Source organism: Geospiza fortis, unplaced genomic scaffold (assembly GCF_000277835.1).
Source record: "Geospiza fortis unplaced genomic scaffold, GeoFor_1.0 scaffold1103, whole genome shotgun sequence".
NCBI classification, from domain to species: Eukaryota; Metazoa; Chordata; class Aves; order Passeriformes; family Thraupidae; genus Geospiza; species Geospiza fortis.
Genome location: NW_005054669.1, coordinates 201,939 through 213,181, shown reverse-complemented (window position 1 = coordinate 213,181; position 11,243 = coordinate 201,939). Strand labels below are relative to the sequence as shown.

General features: G+C 54.2%; 1 protein-coding gene across 2 annotated transcripts; it reads left to right on the top strand.

Moving 5' to 3' along the window:
- The first annotated feature begins 5,183 nt into the window (after positions 1 to 5,183).
- FNDC4 (fibronectin type III domain containing 4) lies at positions 5,184 to 9,426 on the top strand. Of its 2 annotated transcripts, XM_031065036.1 has the most exons (5): positions 5,184 to 5,318; positions 5,818 to 6,022; positions 6,862 to 6,951; positions 8,188 to 8,321; positions 9,245 to 9,426. In XM_031065036.1, exons 2-5 carry the CDS (start codon positions 5,833 to 5,835, stop codon positions 9,278 to 9,280), a joined length of 450 nt encoding a protein of 149 aa, XP_030920896.1. In that variant the 5' UTR covers positions 5,184 to 5,318; positions 5,818 to 5,832; the 3' UTR covers positions 9,281 to 9,426. The 2 variants fall into 2 exon arrangements, with proteins under 2 accessions (XP_030920896.1, XP_030920895.1); XM_031065035.1 differs by lacking the exon at positions 9,245 to 9,426 and having other exon boundaries at positions 8,188 to 8,630.
- The last annotated feature ends 1,817 nt before the right edge of the window (positions 9,427 to 11,243 follow it).

Genomic DNA, 11,243 nt, shown 5'->3' with positions numbered 1-11,243 from the left:
TGCCCTTCCCGGGGCTCCCGGGGCTCCCGCCGCGGGTGGAACGGGCGCTCCTGCCCCGAGGGAGCTCCTGCCCCGGGCACGGACACTCCGGGCTGGGGCCGGCCGGGTGACGGGGATCCTGTCCCTTGCTGCCGGTGTTTGCTGGAATATTGAGCTCAACGCACCCGAGGTACCCCTGTCCTTGTGTCCTTTGACTCGCTGGGGTGGCCTCTGTCAGCAGCCGCTTCCTGCTGTCTGTTTGCCCCTCGACAGGTCACTGAGGTATCAAATCGAATTGCGAGTACCGGACGTGTTCTGCTACATTCTGCCGTGTTGCAAAACACGTACTGACGGATTCAGGAAGAGGTGCAGTCAGGGGTGTTAAAAAGGGGCCACTTATTTTTAGATGTGCAGTCTGGTGCTTTCTCCCTTCTGCAGCAGTAAGTTGGGCAAACATCTGGGTGCCCTTGAGCAGCAGCCCCAAGGGCATGGGCCGGGGGGGCAGGGGTGGCCCACTCTCCGGATTACAGCAGGATGGCGAGGGCACCGGTGGAGACGTGCCTCATCCCTCATCCCTCTGCAGCACCACATGTGCCAGCATCCCTCAGGAAGGGAATCTGTCCAGCCCCTTTGCTGACCCATGGAGCTGGGATGCATGGCATATCTGGTCCCATGTCCAGCTGCCCACCACCCATCCCTCCCGCTGCCCTCAGGCCATCCCTCCCAGTGTCCAGCCACAGGCTGCAGTGCTGCTAGCTCCTGCACACAGCCCAGCTCTTCCCACCCCTTAATCAGGCCCAAAAGGAGCATGCTGCTGTACAGACAGCACAAACCCTGTGCCAGGTCTTAAGTTAGTGACTGTGCTTTCTGTGGGGGTCCCCCTTTTGTAATATGGCTTTAATAAAAAATTAAGCTGGATCATTTATAAGTGATGTAGGATTATTAGCAGTTAATGCATTAAGATAAACAGTGGCACACTTTTCCCAGAGAGCCCAGCAGCATCTTGACTTTATAGCCAGAATGTGTTGGCTTCAGAGAGCATGCTTTTTGGAGCCCTTGCATTCACAGACTTTTATGGCAACAGCTTTGGCACAAAACTGCTCTGATCTCAGCTGCAGAACAGGCTGAACAGTATTAGATGCAATGTAGGGATTATACAGTAAGCTTTGTCCTTTCGAGGTCTTGTAACAACTTTGAGGTCTCATCTTGAATTTCATAGAATCCTGGAATGGTGTGGTTTGGAAGGGACCTTAAAGCCCATCTCATTGCACCCCCTTGGTATGGGCAAAGACACCTTCCACTACACTGAGGTGCTCCAAGCCCCATCCAGCCTGGCCTTGAGCACTTTCAAGGATCCAGGGGCAGCCGCAGCTTCTCTGGACAACCTGTGCTAGGACCTCACCACCCTCACAGGGAACAATTTCTTTCCAATATCCTATCTAACCCTGGCCTCTGTCAGTGAAAAGCCATCCCCTTCTTGTCCTGTCACTTTGTCCAAAGTCCCTCTCCAATTCTCTTGGAGCCCCTTTAGGCACTGGAAAGTGCTCCAATATCTAACCAGAGCATTCTCTCCGGGGTGAAAAACCTCAGTTCTCCCAGTCTCTCTCAGGAGCGGAGGTGATTTGGATTAGACATTGCTCTGTGTATCTAGGGTGAACTTCCCATGTTTTGACTTCTGAGGCTTCTTGTCTTGTCTCTTCCTGACGGATGTGCAAATCCCGCGTGCTCAGAAGTGTATTTTCTGCAGTTCATTCAGCATCAAACTGATCAAGGCACACTGGTTGTTCTAATGCAGGGCTGTAGCCTAGACACTAGGTCTCCTGTCACACAGGCCCAGGGCTGTTGGCCTGGGTGTGCTCCAGGTCTGCTCAGGATGTGTGGGGTGTGGTGCATTGATGAGCCACGTGCGTGGCGGCTCCGCTATGCCACGGTGTCCTCTCACCCTTCTGCTGCCCATGAGTGACAGTCCCTGCATAGGGCCTGTGCAAACTGTGCCTAAATACAGCTGGAGCTCTTGTCACATCTGTGTGGACTCAGCAGAATGGCTGTGGATTGGTGCAGTGCCTTTGTTCTCAAATCATCAAGTGACTCAGTCCCAGGGCAGCAGCCCCAGTCTGAAAACCTCAGCTGAGATAGGCTGAGCACCTCACAGAAGCCTAGAAAATTCTTGAGCAGAGCTGGACAGCTGCTACAAACTCCATCCATAAACTCCTGTGTCGCAGAGATGTCAGACCCCATCTTTAATTTCCTCACGTACACTTAGAGGTTGGTAGTCAAACTGCTCCCTTCACGCATGTTCATGACTTTTAAATTTTGTTAGATGTAAAAAAACCCCCACCTAATTCATTACTATGGATGTATCCTGTGAAGCACAATGTCCTGTTCTTGTCTCGAGGCCAGCTGGCAGGGTCTGGTCATATCCATGGTATTAAACTCACGAGTTCCAAAGAGGGAGGCATGTCAGTGCTCCTTGTGAGGAATGGTTTTCTGGCTTGTCCTAGCTTCCAAGCCATGCCCAAGAGTGCTTTTGGCACATACTGGCTGGTAGAGACCAAATCAGATCTTGGACTAATCTCCACCCCTGGATTCTTGGGCTGTTCTGACCCCATTGTGTCTGCTAGCACAAACCTAGCTAGCAACCTAACCAGTGGTGACCTAGGAAAAGTGTTGTTATGCTTGCAGAGAAGCAGAAATGTGCAGCCCCCCATGGAGCCCCCCTTGGAAATGCCTGTGTCTGGGACAGCCCAGGCAGGGGGCAGTTGTTTGCAGGCTGACAGGGTGCTCCTGAACTCGGCTGTGGGCTGAGCAGCTGACCTGACCCCAAAAACTAGACAATGATGGAAAATGGCCCAGTGGGAAAGAACCTGGGGGTGCTGGTTGACAGCAGTTAAATGTGATCTGGCCAAGAAAGCTAAGAGCATCCTGGCTTGTGGCAGCAATAGTGTGGCAGCAGGAGCAGGGCAGTGATTTTCCCCCTGTGTTGGACACTACTGAGGCGCCTCAAATCCTGGCCACTCACATCAAGAAAGACATTGAGGGGCTGGAGCGTGTCCAGGGAGGGGAACAGAGCTGGGGAAGGGACTGAAGCACAAGTCTCGTGGGTGGCTGAGGGAGCTGGGGGAACTCAAAGTGGATAAAAGGAGACTCAAGGGGGGACCTTCTCATTCTCTGCAACTCCTTGACAGGATGGTGGAGACAGGGGGGAGGTTAGGCTGTGCTTCCAGAGAACAGGGACAGGACAAGGGGAAATGGCCTCAAGCTGTGCCAGGGCAGGTTCAGGTTGGATATTGGGAACAGTTCCTTCACTGAAAGAGTGGTTAAGCACTGGACAGGCTGCCCAGGACAGTGGTGGATTCATCACCCCTGGAAGTGTTCAAGAAATGACTGGACGTGACACTTTGCAATATGGTTTAGTGGGCATGGGGTTATGCAGTCAAAGGTTGGAGTTGATGATCTTGGAGGCCTTTTCCAACCACAGTGATTCTCTAATTTAATCTACAGGGAGCTCAGCTCCTGTGCTGATAAAGAATGTTTGAGTGTATCTTTGAATCCTTTCCAGTTTTCCAGACTCGTTTTCTGAAGGAGAAAATCAGAACACTGTGGTGTCCTTATCTTTGGCAACCCTCTCTTCTGGTGGTCTGTCAAACTTCTGGAGACACATTCAGTCCCAGGATCTCTCTTAGAGCATGTTTTCTGGGCTCTCCTCTCTGTTTTAATTGCCCCTGGCAGACTACAACCCTGAATTTCTCAGAGTGGGAACCAAGTCTTCCTCTGGCTTGATCCAAAGCTGGGTATATTCAGATGTGAATGAATGCACTTAAACAGCTGGCCTGCAAAAATCGCCTTTTTTGCAGTCACTGTAACTGGGGTTGTTGCTGGTGTCACAGTTGTCCTTTCTCTTGTTCTCAGGTGCCCCCCTGGAACTCTTTTTCTATATAAATCATAGCACTGACCCTGTAGCCCTAGCTGCTATGCAGGCAGCTTGTAGAAGGGCACTGACTTGTGTGTGGGGAGTTGGAACACACAAACAGCAGCTCCAGTGTCTTTCGTGTGCTCCTGTGTCTAACTTCCAGATAAAACTTGGCTTTGTGTGCAGGACTGTGTGGGATCCTGCTGTGCTCTCAGTGCTGTGAAATCTCAAAGTGGCAATGGTGCAGACCATGGGTCAGTCAGGTCAGCTTGCCATAGAACTACCAGCTTTGCAGCCAATGGCACTGCACTGCTGGTGATGCCTAAGATTATTGGGGTTTTCTATTTTTCATGTATTTGTGGCTATGCAGATTGTTAATGCATGGTTGTAGCTTCTAGTACTTTTCCTATCTTTCTTCCCCACATTTAAGAACAATAAGCTAACCTTATAAATACATTCCTAAAAATATTGTTTAGTCTTATTCCAAGAAGAGAGACAGCTACAAGGACGTTGTGTTTTTCAACCAGAATCTGGACCAGGCATAACAAAAATGGGGCAAGAGAAACTTCTGGACTGCTTCCAGTGGGGCAGGACCCCAGGAATTACTACCTAGCCAACTAACCTTTTAATTGTCAGTATAAGTATACTAATTGACTAACCTTATAAAAATTGTAGCATTACTATACCACATGCGATTTTCACAACACTGTGTACCTGAAAGCCTTCAAGTAAAGGTTTGCTTATATATTCACTCTTAATGTTGTTGGGAAGATCTATTTTCCAGGCATCACTGGGACAGCCAGCTCTGCCTTTGGCATTGGCCTTCTCCCATGCCCCGGAGCAAGCAGTAATTCCGGGCAGAGGAGATGCCTAGACTGAGTGTAGAGTGTGTCTATTCCAAGGTGCCCCATTTTTCTGTCACAATCAATATATCATCAGTGTCTGGGCTGCTTCCTACTCAGTTCTGGGTGGTGTGCCAGGCATTTGTGGCATGCCTATCTATGGGACAGCCCCAGAGCTCTGCACCTGCACACTCCTCATGCACAGAGTGGGCACTGCCTGCCAGCCCAGGAAGCACCGTGCTGTGCACGTGTTGCTGCTGGCAGGGCTCAGGCTTCCCCATCTGCTGTGCCACTCATCTCCTGGGGCCGGGTTCACCAGGGAAGGTGCTCCCTGTAGCCCTAGCCAACGTGCTGCCATTGGCAGATGTTGGAGAGGCCCCACGGTGATGTGCAGGGCCGAGTGCCTGTTCTGAGACATCTTCTTTTGCCTCTTTCCTGTGCCTCACCACGGTCCACGCCTGGCTCACCCAGACAGGCCACCGTCCCCTGTCAACGTGACTGTGACGCAGCTGAAGGCGAACTCTGCCACAGTCTCCTGGGATGTACCAGAAGGAGATGTGGTCATCGGCTATGCCATCCTCCAGCAGGTATCCAGCATCTGTCCCTAGGGCACTGGGGACACTGATTACCAGCATGCTCCTATGTCAGTCCTTTTGCCGCATTCTGGGGCTCCTCTGGCATCTGCCCAAGGACATCTCTGCTGCTGAGCAGCCCTTGCCAGGGTGCCTCATATGAGCCATCCATCCTGGTGGAAGGCAGAAGACTGTGGGCTGCATTGGGTATAGTCCCTCCAATAGTTTCCCTGGGATTTCTCTGGTAAGGATGGTGCTTTATGCAATGACATAACCCTTCTTTGCTTGCCTTGCTCCACCTATGCAGCCCTGGGTGATGGTGGCTTCTCCAGGGAGGTGCCTGGCTCTCAGGCCATGCAGGCATGCTGAATAGGCAGTGCTGGCCAGTCTGGCCCACCCTGGGGTGGCTGGTTGCCTGGGAAGGGAGGAGTGAGGCATAGCCCTGCAGCCGGGGGCCTGTGCCTGGTGCAGCTGGCAGCAGCCTCCCGGGGGTGACAGCTCTTCCCTCTGGCAGAGGCAGGATGGGCAGATGCAGCGCTTCATCCGGGAGGTGAACACCACCAACCGTGCCTGTGTGCTGTGGGACCTGGCAGAGGATGCTGACTACATCATCCAGGTGCAGAGCATTGGCCTGTATGGGGAGAGCCAGGCTAGCAAGCGTGTCCACTTCCGCACCCTGAAGGAGACCGACCGCCTGCCTTCCAACAGCTCCAACCAAGGTGAGGCACCTCCTTCCAGCCTGATCAGATGCTGCTAGTGGGGCCACACCTGGAGGTGTGTACAGCAGATGGGCAGGGATTCTGCAACCAGTGAGGAAGGTGCTGCACTGAGCAGCAGGCTGCTGGGGACACACGGGGTTGTACAGGCTGCTGTCGTGTCCACTATGTGTCCATGATAATGTCCCCAGGCCATGGTTTGCAGCCCTTCTATCTCAGGTCTTGGCACCTTTTCAGCTAGGCAGGCTGGCCAGGACAGCTGCTGGGGCCTGCCCAGCTGCTGCCTGTAGGAAACCAGTACTGAACAGACACTCAGATCTCTCAGTCTGCAGGCTACCCAAGGAAAAATGACAGACCGCCGTGGTCTCCTTTGCTACTCATGTCTGTGTTGCCTTGCGGTTGCCTACATGCTGGTCTGTGAGAGAGCATCAGGAATCCAAGAGAGATAATGCCCCATAGAGGGCATGGCAGTCTGTCTCCAGCACTAACCAGGAGAGGGGTCCTGAGTATGGCAGGGCAAGCAGGAGGCTGCCTTTCCTCAGAACTTCTGTGTTAAACTGACCTGACCTGTCCTGGTTGCTGTGTAGAGAGAGACCTTAGTGCATTGCACAGTCCCTACATGAACCTAAACAAGCCCTTGGAATCCCTGACTACCTCTGTAGCAAGGATGGTTTATCTGACCCCGGAAGGCCACAGGATGCATGTCTTCTCCCCATACAGGATGCCACCCCACACCCTTCCTTGTCTGGGGGAGGTGGGCTTCTCTGCTTTGGGGTTTCTCAAATCCCACTAGAGTGGGAGAGTATCTGCTGCCAGCCCTGCTTGGGGTCTCTTCTCTGCAGGTGACATCACCATGGAAGGGCTGGACAAAGACCGGCAGCTGCAGACAGGCGAGATTATTATCATTGTGGCTGTGCTGCTGATGTGGGCAGGTGAGTGCCACAAGCAGTGCTCTGGCGGGCTGAGGCAAAGCTACAATCCATGGTTCACAAAGAGGATGTGGCTCAAGAGAGTGTAGAGGCACATTGCTGAGGGTCTGGCACCCTTCTTTATCAGTCCCTTGAGAATCTGTAGGTGCTGGAGCCAGTGGGGTAAAAGGAGCAAGCACAGCCACTGCTCAGCAGTAATGGCCTGGAGTATGTTGAAGAGCAGGAGACAGAATGGGACCTGGAATTACAGGGTGGGAGCACCCCAGCTGACCGTGACCATTGAGTTGCTTGGGCCTTAGATGTCGTGACTGATAACAGTACTGCACTAGCTGGTAGAGGCTGTGCTCAGTCTGCTAAAGCTGCAGAGTGAGTGGTTTGCTCCTGTATAGCACTGCAAAAGCCAGTGCAGGCAGCGGGCTGCCCTGGGAGCATGGCACCCTAGGAGGTCAGTCAGCTCCTGACTTGTCACATACAGCTGCTGTGAATGGGAAGTCATTGATCCCCCGCTCTCTTCCCAGTAAATGTGGCTTTTGTAGTGGCATCTTGCAGAAATTTCTCATTGCCCTGGCCTTGACACTTTCCTAGGGCACTGAGGAAAAAAATGCAAGATGACTGCTGGTAGTTTACACCTGGCACAGGCTGATGTGTCAGGATACCAGCTGGGAGGAGTCAGGCCTGGTCTGCGTGTGCCTGTGTGTTACCACACATACTCTGGGGGTTGAGTGAGTTCAGCATGGTCACCCCTGGGGGCATTGCTCCAGACTCCTGTGTCCAGAGTTCCCAGGTGTGGGATATGCTGCATGGGATGCGTGCTGTGAAAGCATCCCAGAGGGACTGACCCCACAACCAGTTTGCACAGACAAAGGCTGGCTTTTGTGAGGGTCACAAGCACCAGCTCAGTAACTTTAGTGCCTTGCTGGAGGCACTCCAAAACCCACACAGCTGCCCACTGACCTCACTGTCCCTGTTTGAGTGCTTCAGCATCTGCCTTTGGTGAGTGCTGAGCATCTCCTCTGTGGCCCAATGGCCTTAGCCACATCCGTGCCCATCTGGCCTAGGAAACTGGCCTGGCCACACATGCAGAGGTACCTGGGGTGGTGCAGGCTGATGCAGGTGGGGGTGTGGGTTTGCAGCACCCCAAGGAGCCCTGGGCACACCTGCCCTGCAGCTGGGGTGCTGTGGGGAGGGCAGGCAGGCAGGCTCTGCGAGGGATCCTTCATGCAGTGTGTCTTTGGGCAGCGGTGATCGCCCTGTTCTGCAGACAATATGATATCATCAAGGATAATGACTCCAACAACAACAAGGAGAAGACAAAGCCCTCCTCAGAGCACAGCACGCCAGAGCGGCCGAGTGGAGGGCTGCTGCGGAGCAAGGTGAGTGCAGAGGGCTGGCAGCAGGGGTGGCACGTGCTGCCTGCTGGGGCTTGCAGCCTGCACAGAGTCTGGCTCTCTCCAGGAATGGAAACACCCCGGCTTGTACTCTCACCCCAAAGACTGAGGACTTTTAGGGTTCAGTGAGCCCTGGTCTCTGGGGCAGTGTGTGTACCCCATAGGTGATTGCAGGAGAAACATTGGAAGAGACAACAAGGTGTAACAGCTGGGATGGCTCTTGCACTGCAGGGTGGTACCTGACCTCTGACTGTAACAGAGCCTTCATCATGCCCCTCCAAGGCTGCACCTCTCCTGCACACATGGACAAATGGACATGCTAGGCAGCTGTTCTCATGGTTCCTGCACTGGTCTGTCACTGCTCCCTTTCTGCCTTCACTGCAGCTGGCTCTGAGTCATCACCACACAGGTCATTCCAGAGCCCCTGATGAAGTGCTGTGCCAGGCTGTGGATGGGGTGGGAGCAGTACCTTCATCTGGCTGTTCCCTCAGCACCTGACATTTCTCCCTTTGTTACCTCCCAAAGACAGTGATTTATGGCCCCAGTGCTCTAATGGGACCATATGTTAGGGTTTTGCTTGTGTTTCATCTGCTGCCTCTGTCAAGGGTGGGAACTGCCCTCATTGTGTTGACTGACTGTCCCACTGATTCCACATCTTGGTTTCCAGCAACTGTCAGGAGCAAAAACTTCCTGTTTGGACTTCAAATCCCCAGTTCCCCTCCTCCAGATTTTTCAGCTTGCTGATTACCCTTTGCTAGAAGATCCCTCCTCTTGTATCCCTACTCCAAACTGACCCTGCTCTGCTGAGGTCTGCTGGTCTTGATGCCTGCTGCAAGCTGAGGGGCTCTGACATCGGGTGTGATCCCAGGGGTGCAAAGAGGTTCTTAACACAGATTTTTCTCTCATAGAAGAAATCTCCCTCGGTCAATATCATTGAGGTGTAAGTGCAACACCAGCTCTGCCGTCTGGGATTTCGGCTGTCCTGCCAGAGCCACAGCAGGCCTTGGAAGAAGAGGCAGCACCAGGAGCATCGCCTGGAACTCAGCATGCGACGATCCATGTACCAGAACTCTCGCTTTCCTGAGGGCACCTGTCTGCGGATGTGCACGGAGCAGGCTCCCAGACATGCATGCAGAGCGTGGCCCTGCCCATCCCACCCGGCCCTCCTCCCCTCCGGGACAAGCATGACCTTGAGGATGGGTGGGAGGGAGCCAGGGGGACCCGATGGTCTGAGGCACGGCCTGAGGGGAGCCCGCGTCCCTGTGCACCGCCTCGGCCAAGGCCTGGGCTGCAGCTGAGGCACGGGCCTGAGGGGAGCCCGCGTCCCTGTGCACCGCCTCGGCCAAGTCCCGGGCTGCTGCTGAGGCACTGCATGGCTGCCCGGCACAGGGGCAGACCTTGCCCTCAGCTGCCCGTTTGGCCTTGGGGTTGCTGCAGAGAGCAGGAGCTGCTCCCATCAGGGCCCCGGAGCTGCAGGAGCAGGGCAGTGCGGGCACTGCCCCAGCATTGCCAGGAGAGCTGCGGCCTGCAGGAGGGTTTGTCTGTGGGGCCGGGCCCAGCCAGCACTGGGGATGAGTGCATTGCTGCTGGAGAACAGGGCTCCACTGTACTCTGTCATGGCTGTGCAGGGCCTTCAAATTCTCTGTGTACTGCAGAGGACAAAGACATGAGGGACGATGAGGGGCTGGTGCTGTCACAGTGCCTGGCAGCCCACAGAGCCTGCAGCAGGGCAGGCAGTGCAGGGCTGGGGGAGCGGGCACTGCCAGGGCATGGCTGTGGCTGCGCTGTGTCCCCACAAGGGCTCGGTGCTGGCACATGCAGGCTGCTTGAGGGGAGCTGCCAGGAACTTTCTGAGCAGTATGGTGCCTGTGCTGCCTGGAGGAGACAAAGCGGTGAGGCCTGCAAGGTCTCCATTGGAGGGAATGGGGTGAAATGAGGAGGCTCCCTGCTGCCCTGGCTGCTGCTCTCCCTCCATGTTCTGCTCTGCAGCCTGCCACAGACAGGCTCTGCAGCCCTGGACTCAAGCATCACAGGATCCAGTGTCTTCCAGGAATAAATCTCCCAGTAAAAGCACTTTCAGGACTGTTCCTTCCAGGTGCTGCTCAGCTCCTGCTGCAGGACTAGGCAGGGAAGGAACAGGATAAGCAACTCCTGTGGCAGGGTCTTTTCAATAAAAGCATCCTGGCTCAAAGGCAGCATCAGAGCTTCAGGTCTCTGTGTGTGTCCATGCATGTACAAGTTCTTGAATGCATGTGTCCTAGCCCATAGGAGATGTGCTCCTGCATGCTGTGCAAGAGCTGGAGGTCCTCCGTGGTCACCTCACACCCCCCTGGCCCTCGAGGGAGAGCTGCTGCTGCTGCTACTGCTGCTGCAGGCTCAGCCCACTGAGGGTGACATCGTGGCTGCTTCTCTGCAGAGAGCAGACACATCCCAGCAGCAGGGCCGAGAAGGGGGACAGGGTCTGACCCCGACAGGCTGCTGGCCTGTCCTAGCCTGCTCCCTGCTCGGGTGAGGAGAGGGGTACTTGAGGAGCAACAGCACCATGGTAGTGGGATACAGCTGCTGCTGGACTGTGACCTGGGCTGCAAGGAGCATGGCCACAGCTCTGGAGACACGAACACCTTGTTTTGTCTGCTAGCTTTTTTTAAGGAGATACATTAGAAAAACTAGGGCTGTCAGGGAAATACAAGAGTTCTAAGAATGTTCTAGTGCCCTGGAAAATGTTTAGAAGTTCTGTCTTGGAAAGTCATAGCAGACATGCCTGCTATCATGAGATTTTTCAGCCAGGCCAGAGGCACACACAAAGAATCACAAAGGGTCAGACTGTGTAGCAGAGGTGAGGAACTAGGGCAGGCACAAAAAACCGGTCAAAATGCAGAGGTTTTGACAAATTAAAAAAGGAACACA